At 39.8% G+C, this 14223-nt stretch overlaps 1 protein-coding gene across 1 annotated transcript in view; it reads left to right on the forward strand.

Moving 5' to 3' along the window:
• PHEX (phosphate regulating endopeptidase homolog X-linked) overlaps positions 1-14223 on the forward strand; it is a 142594-nt gene that overhangs the window by 28815 nt on the left and 99556 nt on the right. Inside the window, exons 4-5 of the mRNA XM_008050518.2 lie at positions 11502-11588; positions 12890-13116. Of these exons, the coding sequence (XP_008048709.1) occupies positions 11502-11588; positions 12890-13116 (314 nt within the window). The remainder of the gene's footprint in view (positions 1-11501; positions 11589-12889; positions 13117-14223) is intronic.

Here is a 14223-nt window from a genome sequence, read left to right on the forward strand (position 1 = left end):
CCAGAATAATATAAGAAAGAGAAGAGATTCCTTCCCATCCCTAACTTAAACATTGGTGTGGATGCACAGCAGTGAAAGTAAATTCAGACATAAAAATTCTACTTTTTTAAATTGAGGTCAAAGGTGTTGGTGTCAGCCTGGAACCTCTGAGCTGTGGAGAAGAGGAAGTTGGGGTTTGAAAGCTGCAGGTGGCTGCCAGAATGAAACAAGCCTAGTGGGGAATGTGTAGGAGGTGCTGGGTGAGGAAAGGGGCAATTGTGGTTCGCCTGAGGTCTGAAGGCTGCACAGCCCACAGTGTCTCAGGATGTTCACGAAACTGCTCTTGCTGGAGGCCTTGCGCCCGCCTTCCTACTGGGCCAAATTTGTGGTTCTGCCCCTGAGACCTAGATATGAAACCCAATACTCAGGAATTAAAATGTCTCATCTCACCCGGAGGTTCAGTTGTCCTTAAAATGCTTTTTGGAGTCATTTGGAATAATTTTTATATTGGCTTGTTTTATTTAAACCAAACACAGCTTCAGTATTCCTGACAGATTTATTATTTTCCAGGATGAAAATACATGGTCTTCTGAAGTGGTAGTTCTTAATTATACACAATTTTGTTTAGTTATGTTTATTTGACTTCAAATTAAGCCAGAGAATACACAAATACTTGATAGCCTTAACAAAACTAATATCATATTTCATCAAATCAAAAATGCTGTCACCTGTAAGGTGTACCATTGTTTCACATGTGCAAAAAAAGAACTATTACATAATGCTTTTTTATCATTTGGAATTTTTTTTTGTGTTCAGCCTTAGACATTAATTTTTACCATTTTTTGGTATCCATTAAAAAGGAGGGTGTAAGTAAAAAGTTTGGTTAAGGTAGTCCTAAAACTTCTTCACAGAATCTTTTTGATTTTGATTCATCAATCCTTAGTTTTTCCACAAAATACTGTGGTCTCTCTTTCATCAAGGTCAGCAATGAACTTGTCTTTCTTCATGGCTGTGTAATACTCCATTGTGTGTATGTACCATAGTTTTAAAAATCTAGTCTACTTTTGATGAGCAGCAGGGTTGGTTCCATGTTTTTGCTATTATGGATAGTGCTGCAATAAACATGCACATGCAGGTGTCTTTTTTTCTATCATACTTACTAATCTATCACAGAAACAAAGAACTTGATACCACATGTTCTCACTCATAAGTGGGTCCTGAACATTTATCACAATACTACAAGAGGGGTATTGGCCGTAGCAGGACACTGCCATGGGGATGGAGGGGTGCATCACTAAGGGTACCTGATCCTGAACCAGGGGAAGTGAGGACCAGTGAGAGGCCCAAGCTTCACCTGCACATAGACCACTTATGTACCTAATCCTGACATCTTAGGAAAAAAAAAAAAAGAACGGGAATGATTCAATAGTTCTTGAAAGAGTATTACTCCCTAACTGCCTCAGGGGTTTTCATCCAAGATGGCCTTTTTGGATACGCAATAAGGTTTTCGTTTCATTGTAAAGTCATGGTGAAATCTTTCTGAAGGCATTTTAAGTGGCAACTTATTAGGCATACAACCTATTCATTTGAAGTGCTGACGCTAAGAATGGCCGTGATCAAGTTCATGCATGGACAGGCAATGGCAACTACATCATAACTGTGCCTGGTGGACAGCTTTAAGATAGATTCTAGTTTCAGAGATGGTAAGATGTAAAAAAGTGCATATTCTATCTGTTGAAATATGGTATGTAAATTATATTTCTGATAATCCAGGCTCTCCAACTGCTTGTCACATCCACCATGCTTATTTGCTTTAAACGATTTCACTGAGACTTATGTGATTCTCCTGCCGCGGCATACCTTGGCTTTAGAGTATAGTGGTGTATGAATAACACTCCCCCACTTTCTTCTGCCATTCCAGTTTGAAGCTACATAGCTGTACTTTTTTTGTACAGTTCATTCCAGCCTTTAATGTGCACATGAACCACCTGAGAATCTTGCTAAAATGCAGATCTGATTCAGTAGGTCTGAGAAGAATCTGAAAGTGTGCAGTTCCAATAAGTTCTCAGGTAGTGCCCACACTGCTGGTCTGGGGAGCACGTGTTGAGTAGCTAGTCTTTAGTACATCTAAGGGCACAGTATGTCACTGAAGAAATTCACTTCCTCTTCAGGGTGCGTGGATGTTTTAGTTTTTCCTCCATTGTCATTTTGATGTAAGCATATATATTGTAAATTTCTTTGTATTGGGTAAATACAAAGATTTCTTAAGATAATAAAAGAAAAAAGGCCAGGTGTGGCAATCCCAGTACTTTGGGAGGCCAAGGTGAGAGGGTTGCCTGAGTCCATGGGTTCGAGAACAGCCTGGGGATCTTGGCGAGACCTCATCTCTACGATAAATAAATAAAAAAAATAGCTGGGCATGGTAGCATATGCCTGTAGTTCCGGCTACTTGGAAGACTAAGGTGGAAGGATCGCCTGAGCCCAGCAGGTCGACGCTGGAGTGGCCGTGAGCGTGCCACTGCACTCAAAAAGAAAATAATGTTGTATGCCTGGTCTTCTGGTACAGGGAGAGATATTTCTTCCCCTCAAGTTGTTTTCTGAAATTTGTGTTCATTTCATTTTCCTTTGCTTTCTTTCTCAAACTTGGGAAACTTGAATTTATTAGGAAATCTGCATGTAATTGCAAATTAATAGCCTACCCATTAATACCACATTAGTTCATCATGATTAATAATAGCATCTATGTGAATGCTTAATGAATTAGTAATGATGGACTATTTGCTTTAAAGTGTCAGGAGAACATTCATGTAAAAAGGCACTTGCCGAAACAGGAAAATTAATTATATGCTGGTTGGATAATAGCTTGTCACAAACAAGATATGTTTGTTTGGAAAGCCTCATTGGTGTTGATATTTGCACAGTGAGAGATACTTTTTAAAACATTCACAAACCTTTTAATTTATAAAATGAGAAGGAAATTTTATTTTCATGAACAGTTAAGATAGGCGTGGGGCTGATATGTATGACAGAGAGCAGCACACACACAAACACAATATACTCACAAGTTTGCTTATGTCACTAAGTAGAGAGACCTCCTATAGTGGCCATTTATATTCAGTTCCAATCTATTCTAAATTCATACATTCACCTCCCCAAGGCCCAAGCCTTTCTTGATACTAATTTTACTCCTTTAGAGAATCATTTGTTTTCTCCATCATCTTCACTCTAATTCTGTGATGTCAGCAACCATCATTGTTTATTTCTGTCTTTGCCCTATATCTGAGGAAGCGAAGGTCAAGAAAATTATGTGGCTTGCCCAAACCAATCCAGCCATATAATTTGTCCCCCACAGATTATGGGTCTATCATTTCAAATGTCTCCAATTTTAACTCTGGCAGAAAGCTGCAGGAGCAGAGGCTCTATCCAGCTGGTGCCTTTGAGGAAACCCAAGAAGCCTGGTGTGATTGGAGCTCTGAGTTGGAAGGGAAGAAAGACAAAAGGCAAAACCAAAGAGAAACGCAAGGGCCAGAGCACACAGGCCTTGTAGGCCATGTAAAGATTTTAGAGTCTATCCTAGGGCAGTGAGAAGGCATTTGTAAATGTCATGTCGAGGGATGTGATGAGCAATGCATTTTGCCAAGGCAGGCTGCTGTGTGTGAAGAATGGCTTGGAGGAAGTAGCTGACATATGGAGACCAGTTCATGCTTTACTGGGCCCATCATGCTGATCTGATTTCTAGCTTGGCATTCAAATGAAGGTAAAGTTTGTCTGTCTTGTTACAGAAAATTCCAAAGCATTGTTGGTTATCCTTTTCTCTATTTTTTTCTTAAGTTAGCTTGAAGGGTCATTGCTTTTTCTCTGTTGCCCCTGGTTTCTTTGAACTTAAGAAGATACTTTGTCAAGAACCTCCAGTCATGAGGTGGAATCCTCCAGGGAAATCACTACAGCAACTTCTGGGCACAGTAGTTGGCGCTTGTCTTGCCAGTCCTTTTGCCCCTTTGGATCCACTGCTTGTGCCAAAGGTGCCATTGCTTTCCTCCTTTTGGGGGAGAGGATTCTGGAGAAGGAATGAGATCGTTACTGGTGGAAACCCAATTCTAGAGGGACAGTCTCCCTTGGCCACACATTGTGGTTTGAACAGCCAGGAATAGAACCCCTCTTTCTCTCACCTTCTCATAGAAGGTGGGAGTGAAAACAGGGGTTAGTTGGGAAGTGGCTTTTTAAACCTATGTTTACAGTGTTTTGATGCCGCTTTCATAGATGAGGGAGGAATTGTCTGGAGCTCAGATTTTTTGGGATTTCAGGGATGTAATGTTTATCCCACTCATCCTCTTTTTAGAGTGTGGTATAAGCTGGAATTGAAAATAGATGTCCTGTGTTCTTTTTTTCACTTTGAAAGTTTTCCCAGCATAGTGCTGATTTTCCTCCCTCTGTGAATTGGTGAATCAACCCTCACCCAAACCCCTATTGCATTTCACTTTTAAGAAAGGAACATTTTAAAGCTGGCATTGTCAGAACTGAGGAACTAACTTAGACCTAAATAGGCCAATGCAAGGAGAGTGTTTCCAAAACAAAACAGATAATTTAATGTCCTCCTTGAAGAATGTTGACACTGAGTTTAAATGGAGCTATAGAGTAAGGAAATCAGCAGAGACAGGACAGAAGCTCCTTATTTGATTTGGAGAGGTGTAGGGATGATGGAGGTGGGAATCTGGTATGGTGATGTTTCCCGGGATTGCAGGCCTCGAGAAAGACTGAGTGCTGTTGGTTTAAAGTAGGGGTTCTCAAAGTGTGCTCCCTGGATCTACAGCATCGGCATGACTCGTGAGTTATTAGAAATGCAAAATCTTGGGCCCCACCCCAGACCTACTGAACTACATACTCTAGGGGAAAGACTCAGCCATCTGTGTTTTAACAAACTCTCCTGATGGTTCCAATGCACACTCAAGTTTGGAAACCACTGGCTCACAATAGAGCATAATGTGAAGTCAAGCCTTGAAGAACAGCCAACTTTGTTCTGCTCTAACCTCACCAAGCCTTCCATGTCTGGCTAAGTGCCTCAGGAGTCTGTGTTCCTGGTCACAAATAGGGTGACAGGGCAAAGGGAGTAGATGACTCAGTGCAAAGTCATTATATCACTGCCAAAAGAAGTCACGATGTAACCAGGGAGAGTCTTTCTGGTGACATATTACATGGTTTCAAGATCTGTTGGGAAATTCTCTGAGGGTATTGCTGCCTCTGGTTTAGCCACAGGGGGCCTTGTTCTCTCACAGGAAAGCCACTTGCAGAATTTTGCTGGGTATCTGAGGTCAAATGAGCAGGAGTCAGAGACCTGGGTCTAAATCTAAGTTCTTGCCATTACTAGCTAAGTCTCCTTGGATAAGCTCTTACAGTTTTCTTACCTGTAGAATAGGGTTAATGATATATGCCTCTGAGGTTTGCTAGGAGGTTAAGTGAGATTGTACAATACACCTGGCACAGAACAAGTGCTTAATAAATGAACACTGTCATTACTGGGTCCTTGGATGTCTCGGGATTGCTCAGGAAGGACTAGTGTAGGGGGTGTATAACCACACATTGCCTTTTCCTTGCAGTGTTAAGCTTGATGAAATAGGAGGCAGGAAAAAGCATATAATTAGGGATTTGACTATAGGGAAAAACTGAAGATGGATTTTCTTTTTGAGTTGGAGTCTTACTCCGCTGCCCAGGCTGGAGAGCAATGGCACGCTCACGGCCACCCCAGCGTTGACCTGCTGGGCTCAGGCTATCCTTCTGCCTCAGCCTTCCAAGTAGCTGGAACTACAGGCACACACTAGCACACCAGGCTAATTTTTTGATTTATTGTAGAGATAAGGTCTTGCCAAGTTGCCCAGGCTATTTCGAGCCCGTGGGCTTAGGCAGTCCCCTCACCTTGTCCTCTCAAAGTGCTGGGATTACAGGCTTGAGCCACTGCACCTGGCCAAAGATGAATTTTAAACTTTCAATTTGGCACAGGCCTTACATGGAATTATCTGCTAAGATACAAAAGATCTAAATAGGAAAGCTATGTTTATGATTTAAAGCATCATATTGGCAGATTCATTGTAGTGCTATGCTATCAAAGAGTAATGCTAAAAGTTAAATTATTTTGAAGTATAACCTTGATAAGTGTAATTCTTGTAAATTCACTTATAAGTGAACATAATAAAACAGTTACCTCCATTAGACTTTCATAGTGTCTGGCAGTTTTATAAAATTGATTTCATTATAGACAAAGAGGTCTTTTGTGTTAAAAGGAAGGTATTTTTGTGTTATTTGGGAACCCATGATTTAGATTGATTAGTTAGAGGTTTTCAATCCCCCTAAAATAATTTCTGTCCCTTTTTCTTAAGCTGATGCTAACCAACAATTATCATTTATAAGATGATCAGAAAAAATGAACAGAGAAAATAATTCTGACAGCTTCTCTCCCTGTATTTAGGTGGGAGTTTTCTGGAGGAATGAGAAATATCAGGTCTTATTGTCTTTTCAGTATGTCAAACAGACTCAGTTAATCCCATGCTTGACTGGTTGTGGGGCCGAGGAACTGCAAAGCTACGTATCACATAATTCGGGGAAAATATGAGGGTTATGGGATCCACAGACCATGACTTAGTTAACTTGAATTTTATTTTTTAATGAGAGAAACAACGAGCTTTGCAAGCTGATTTAAAGTCTCCACGTCTAACTGCATAAGGGTTTAATACCCATGCAGTGTGAGTTAGCAAAAATGAAAATTTTCACTACAGTAAATAAACTGAGGAGCCTGAAAACCAAATTGAAGTCTGTAGCCTAGAAAATCAACAAGGGCTAAAAATAGTATGATTAGAGGCAACATTCAACCATAGGCCATCCAAAGGTGGTTTTTAAGTACCACCAAAGGAGAAACCAGGTCATGATATGATAGGTTTAAAAAAATATATAGGTCTAGAGAACACTGTGTTCATTATGTAGGTGTGGAAGCTTAAAGTATAGATTTGGTTTTCTGAAGTTGTGATTTTTCATGATTTTTCCTCCACGAGAATTAAGAGAGCACCCCCTCTGATTTCCAAAAGAGAAATGTTGCCATAATCTACATGAAATTGAGAATTCACTTTGGTGACATTGTTGTGATGGTTTTAGAATACAATTGCCGTTTCCATTAAGCATATCAAACAAACAGCTCCAGCATTCATTGATATCTTAGCAAAAAGCCATAGGATCTCTTTTAGAATAAGCACATAGAAATATCGCAGGGTCAGGAGAAAGAACACAGAGGAGGATGCCTTGTAAGAGTTCCCTGTGCTCTTGTGCCATCTCATTTGAATAGTGTCAGCCGACATCAAGGTCCTTGGTAAGTTTTTGCTTGCAGGCATGTGCAATTTTTGAAAACAAGATTAGTTGGGTAAATCCTAAACATTACAGAAATTTCAAATGATTGATCTGAGCTGCACATGACTGTCGTGAACTTTTGATTGACCAGGGTACTGTAAAGTCCTCAGGAGTCTTGTCCTTCCATTGGAATTTTCTTTTAGCGTTGTAGAGCATCCAGTAAATGTCTTGTCTGAGCAGGAGAAGTGAATTGAGTGAGTAGGACTGATAGTCCTTTCTCAGCTTCCAAGGATAGCCAAGAATTTTTTTTTCTCCCTAGTATAGAAGAGCAGGGCATTGGGAATGGATGATTAAGCTGAGATAATTGATAAAATCAAACTCCAGTATCCTGAAAACTGGTGTTCATGAAAACAGATGGATGAAGTCTTGGATTTCACTGCATGATATAGGAACTGGAATGTGAAAAAAGGAGATTATGATGTTAGCATGATCAGGGCTTTGCTGACTGTAAAAAGAAATAGTAAAAGTGTCAATCCACCTTTTCATAGTTCCTTTTCTGTGGGACAATAGCTCACTCTCAGACTTTCCTTGTCAGAAATTGAACTCAGCAAACATTCATTAAGCTCTGACCATGCCAAGCTCTAGGTTCTGGGTGTTCAAAGATGAGTGTGACTGAGCCCCTGTCCAAAACAATACTCATTCTAATGGAGAATAACCATTGTTAATGCCAGTGTTTTATACCAAATGAATTTTGGTGATATTATTTGAGGACTAATGACCAAAAATATATCCTTCATTAAAATTCACACACAATTCATCCCCTGTGAGGCTAGGCTGGTGTTATAAAGGCATGGCTGTCCATACTGTGGGCAAAAGCAATTTCTAGATGGATTGTAGATCTAAATGTGAAAAAATAAAGATTCTAGAAGAAAACATAACCTATATTATGACCAGAATAGGCAAATGTTCCTTAAATAGGGCATAAAATGTGCTAACTATAAAAAGGAAAATGGGCAAATTGGGCAACATTAATAAAGAATTTCAGTTCATTACAAAATACCATTAAAACTGAACTCTATGTAATGGGAAATTTTGCAATACAAATATTCAAAAAGAATTTGTGCATATTATATATAAAGAACTTCTACAAATCAATAAGAAAAGGTAGATTGCCCCATAGAAATATATGAAATAGACTTGAATAAGCACTTCACCAAAAAGGATGTTGGTTGTCTTGATTGGGGATAATGACTGAAAAGGGGCACAAAGGACATGGTAATAATCTTGATTACTTGGGTGTATTTGCTTCGTGAAAATCCTTCAAATGATGATCTGTGTACTTTTCTGTACTATCACTGAAAAAGTGTATGTAAAAAAAGAAAATGCCTTGTCCAGAATGAGGAATGTGAGCAAAATATTTTCGGAAGCTAACACTGACTGTAAAATATGTCTCCGTATTTAGCATTGTAGCTACTATGGAAGCAGAAGAAGTGTTCCAAGCATGGGACTTTGCAAGAGCAGGTCCAGTTTGTAAATCAATCCTCCACAGGATCTGGAAGTATCTTGAATTAGCATAAGGCCTTTGGCCACCAATATCCTGAGAAGGGAAGAAAAGAACAAAAACAACGGTAGTGGGAGCATTAGAAGCAAGCTTGATTACAATTTTGTGTTTGGCTAACTCCGCCTGTAGTCCTGTTTAAGTCACCACTTACTGATCCCCCTTATCATGTGCACAGGCACTGAGATAGGGACTTTCTGTGCATTAAAAAATTTAAATCCTCAGCACAATCCTAGGAGGCATGTACTATTATTATTTGACTTTACAGAAAAAGAATCTGGGGGCTTAAAGAGATTGCATAACTTGTTCAAATTCCAGCTAGGAAATAGCAACAAGCTGCAACTGGAACCCATGTCTTTGTGTTTCAAAAAGCCTGCCCCCTTGGCATGTCTATTACGTGGCCTTATTTAAAAAACCCCAAAAACTAAAACCAAAAAACCCAATTTATTTGCTTGACCATAATTAGGAGAAGAAGAAAAAACTTAATATATACTTAATGTTCAAATTTGATGGTTAGAAGCACTTCTCAAGCCTATTTTAAAGTCTGAGGCTTGCTGCACTATAGGTTTTTATGAACTGGAGTTTTCCTTTTCTGTTGAAATGTAGTAAGGGATACCTGGCCAGGGAAGAGATTGAGAAATCCTCCAAAAACAACACAGTTTATTATGGGAATGCCCCTGTAGGGGTGACCTGCAAGCCTTTCTCAACGCTTTAGGGACATTTTAACAACCTGAATAATTGCCTGTTATAGGCAGTCTTTGTTTTCTGCTCATTAATAACTCTCCAGGCTAGATTTTATTCTTTCTGCTAATTCACATGCAGAGAGACATAAAATGGATGCTGCCAAATGATTGCCACATCACTGTCTGCATATCAATGCTCTCCTGCCTGCTTGGTCACAAGGAGAAGGAAAGGAGAAGAAAAGGAAAAGGGTATGACAAAGAACCTGTGATACTTGAATCTGTTTTAAAAGTCAAATTCTAGCACAGAAACCAGAATTCTGACATATATAAATTATTGATATTTATATATGGTTAGGGTTTTGGGATTGCCTTACTTAGCATATGCATGTCCTCTTTCTCTCTTTTGGTGATACATACCATGCCTTGGAAGCACACACAGGTAAATATTTAATACTTTTAGTTCTTTTTGCTCCTGTGGCTTGCTTTTGGTCCTCAGGACATCCATGTTTGTAGCCTGTAGAGTGTTTTTAGCATTAGAACATCATCATAACCCTAAATGAAATCTGAATTTTTTACTTCCGAATGTGTCTCCCCAACAGTCTAATGACTGTAATGACTGTGTAAGCAAGATGGCGGAAAGGCACCAGAGCTGATTTGAATAGAAATATATGTGGACATGGCTTTAGAGCTTTTGGTTTATTAGAAAAAAATCTCCTTTTTAAAATACTTGGGGCTAGTTGTTCTGCTTTTATTGTTGTAACGATACACAAGAAGGAAACCCCAAACAAGTTGAGATGATTGAAAATGCCCACATCCAATCCAACTTAATTTATTTCTCTGGAATCTAGCTAGTTATATGGACTTGTTTTATGTACACATACTTATAAGAAAAACTGGACAGGAGCTCTGGATTGCATCTTTTAAAATGTAAAACTTCTAGTTTAGAAGTGGATTCTTCTTCAGGAGATATGTAATGATTTATTAATTTAATTAGCACTGTATTTTATGTCTTGATACTATTCAGAGTACTGTAGGAATATCTGTTGTGATTTTGGAGGCTGCTAGGTTGTTTCCCCAAATGCCTTGACAAGAGCAGTTTGACTTAGTTTGGTGTAGGCAGTGCCTGGGTGCTTCAGTAACCATAGGGATTTTTTTATCTTGGATTCATTTTGATAAATTGATACTCTCAAGTACATTTAAAGTTCTCTTTTTTGGAGGAGAGTCATTACCACTGAGTCCTGACTTTCCTCTTTCTACCTTCAGATATTATTATTAGTGATTTTATAAATAGAAAATTATTTTCCAGGCGGGCCTATGTCTATACTGGGAACAGGTGGCCTCATTTAAATGGCCAAGACTTTGCATGTGTAAAATGGGCACGTTTTCAGGCAGTTTGGGTAGGTTTTCCAATCTTTGCTCTCCATTTCCTGTCTAAACAACTTATACCATGTCCACAGCATGTTTATGCAACATTGAGTAAAACTTCTAATGGGAAATTTCTTCCAGGTGACCTCCTTGAGAGACTAGACTGTGAAGAAATTATAAGAACCTCGACCCTGATGAAATTGCCTCCATTGAGAATATTACTTGGTACAGGAACAAGGGACAGAATTCAGTTATTTCTGGTTCTTGAATAAATGAATTCTGTTTCCTTTTGTGTAGGTGGCAGAAGAAATTAACCCCTGCAGACGATCCAGTCTCAGTTGGAAATTGAACTTTTGTTTTCTTTTGAGTTAGGAGAGCCCTGGATAAGAGAATGTTAAATTGTTTTTACTTGGACTTCAAGTAACTTGGAATTGGTTCTGTTGCTTACATGTCTTTACATTTAATTTTCTGTGGTTGTTTGTCTTTACATTTAATTTTCTGAAGGCTGGGATCGTGACTATCAAATGACTTCCAACTTAGTGCCATGTGTGGGTGGATACTAAAGAGTCCTTTCTTTACCTTTCTAGCACTTTTAGAGAAGTCAATCAGTAGAAGGCGGGACACCGAAGCCATACAGAAAGCCAAAATCCTTTATTCATCCTGTATGAATGAGAGTGAGTAATAAAGAAAATAAATAAAATATTTGCCATCTTTATCCTTCAGCATTCTATCAATGTTTAGAGATGTTGTTTGAAGAAAAAGAGAACTACTAATAATGCTATTAATGTTTAAAGATATTGTTTAAGGAAAGGAATAGTTGTCAAAGACTGGACTTTGGCTTGTCCTTTCTTAGTTAATGTTCTGTTGCTGGCTTGGTGGATAAAATAATCTTATTTCTATGGCTTGGATTTTTTGGGTATCAGTTACACCATGAGAAACTTGAACAGGGTCAGTGGGGTAAATACCACTGTACCTGGTGCAGAAACCAGAATATAGAGGCCAAGGCCAGATGTAGTCTGAGAAAGAGGCTGGGAGAAAGTGCACTTGGCCAGGCATGCCAAGTTCCTGTGTCAACCTAATGGCACCTTTGCCAGGTTAGGACTGCCTCAACATCTTGAGTTTTACTTGCGTTGGAAGGAACTCTTGCCATTTTACCTGGTTTGCTTTCTCAAGGCCATTGCAGGAAGAAGTCAGAGCCTGTGGGAAGTATGTTAACTGGTCTAGGATTTGGGGTATCATTTGGTGAGCTAGAAGAGAGCAGTAAAAGACAAGAACATAAAGCATTAATTTACCTTCATTGGGGAGTGATGGGCTTTAATGAGGCTTTTCCTTGTTTAGAGTTGTTATTTAGTTCCACCAAGTATTTATTATTAGCCTAACATAATTTATTGACTGGGATCAATGTCATGAGCCATGGTTTTTTGTTTTTTTTTTTGAGTTGGAGTCTCACTCTGTTGCCTAGACTAGAGTGCAGTGGCCGCTCCCGGCCACCGCAGCCTCGACCTGCTGGGCTCCGGCGATCCTTCCGCCTCAGCCTTCCCAGTAGCCGGAATTACAGGCATGCGCTACCACGCCCGGCTGATTTTTTGATTTATTGTAGAGATGAGGCCTCGCCTGCTCAGGCGGGTCTGGAACCCGCAGGCTCAGGCAATCCACTCACCTCAGCCTCCCAAAGGCGCGGGATTACAGGCTGAGCCACCGAGCCCGGCTGAGCCATGTTTTAATGTAAGGAATATCCAGCAGTTTTCGTAGTCAGCTGTCCTGGCAGGAACACCAGGTTTAGACAGTCACATTGAAGTGTGGATTGTGGGTAGTTCTGTCTCTGTGGTTATGTTCATTCCACCTCACCTCTCCCACGGCTGAAACTTTAACTTGAGGCCTTGTGGGTATTTTCTCTTGAGAAGATGCACTTGCATTCTAGGTTGGTGATCTAGTTTGCAACTCTAACTCTCCCTTCATATCTGCTCCCTTTCAGAAGCAATTGAAAAAGCAGACGCCAAGCCATTGCTACACATCCTGCGGCATTCACCCTTCCGCTGGCCCGTGCTTGAATCTAATATCGGTCCTGAAGGGGTTTGGTCAGAGAGAAAGTTCAGCCTTCTGCAGACGCTTGCAACGTTTCGTGGTCAATACAGCAATTCTGTGTTCATTCGTTTGTATGTGTCTCCTGATGACAAGGCATCCAATGAACATATTTTGAAGGTATAGTGGGAACTCACTCATCCCCAAGATTATCCTTTTGGGGTGACTTCCTGGGAAAAGAGACGCATGCTGTCTTAGTGGACTAATAAGGTAAACATTTTATTGAACAGTAGGATCTAGACTTCCCTCCATACCCCCAGATTTGAGGAATATAGATTATTACCAGGTACGTTTTGTCAGCCTTTCAGGAAGCTGGAAAATGAGTTTCAAGTGATCTGTGATCTGGCTCTCAAATGGCCACTCAGACCGTCTCTAAGGCTTCTGAATTTCAGTGGGCAGGGAGCTGTGGGTTTCCTGTCCTTAGCAAAGATTTTCTGAACTCTGCTCTTTCCCTTGCTTCCCCATTCCCCTACCATAATTCTTTGTTCTTCTTTAACTAACACTGTATCGTGTACACACCTAAATTTTTTGTTGTCAAGTTCAGTCTGAATCTCTCCTCCTTCCTTTAAAAATGTAAAAGTTCTGTTCTAAGTGTTTGGTTGCATTTTCCCTTGGGAGAATAAGCATCCACTTCCCTAAAGTAGTGAGTCATGTGGACATACCCTGAGACAGATCACATTGATCAAAGCAGGAGTTTGTCAGAAAACTAACAGTGAAAGATTTCACCAATGAAAGAACTTTGCAAGAATTCACATAACATTTCTCAAATCGTTTTTGCTTTGATCTTGCTGGGTTTTTTTTTCTTCCACCATTATTTTGACTAATAATGAAAATGTTACTGAACCACTGATTTCCCCCCTAATTCTGTCCTTAGTCATACCAGAAAAATATTAATGACATTGATATTCAAAATGTAGAACTGTATCACCCTCACCTCATATATAAGTCAACCTTCCAAAATTCAAATTCTGGAGTTTAACTTTTGATTTAGAACAGTGGTTGGAAACTTTTTTGTCTTTTGTTTTTTGTAAAGGGCCTGATATAACATATCTTAAGCTTTTTGGATCATCTGGTCTGTGTCACAGTTGTTCAGTTCTGCCTTTGTACCTGGGAAAGCAACCACAGACAACATTTTTTTTTTTTTTTTTTATTGGAGTCTCACTCTGTCACCCAGACTGGAGTGCAAGTGACCACTCCCGGTCACCGCAGCCTCGACCTGCTGGGCTC

This window comes from Carlito syrichta, unplaced genomic scaffold (assembly GCF_000164805.1).
Source record: "Carlito syrichta isolate Samal-C Ts95f unplaced genomic scaffold, Tarsius_syrichta-2.0.1 Scaffold148222, whole genome shotgun sequence".
Taxonomy (NCBI): Eukaryota; Metazoa; Chordata; class Mammalia; order Primates; family Tarsiidae; genus Carlito; species Carlito syrichta.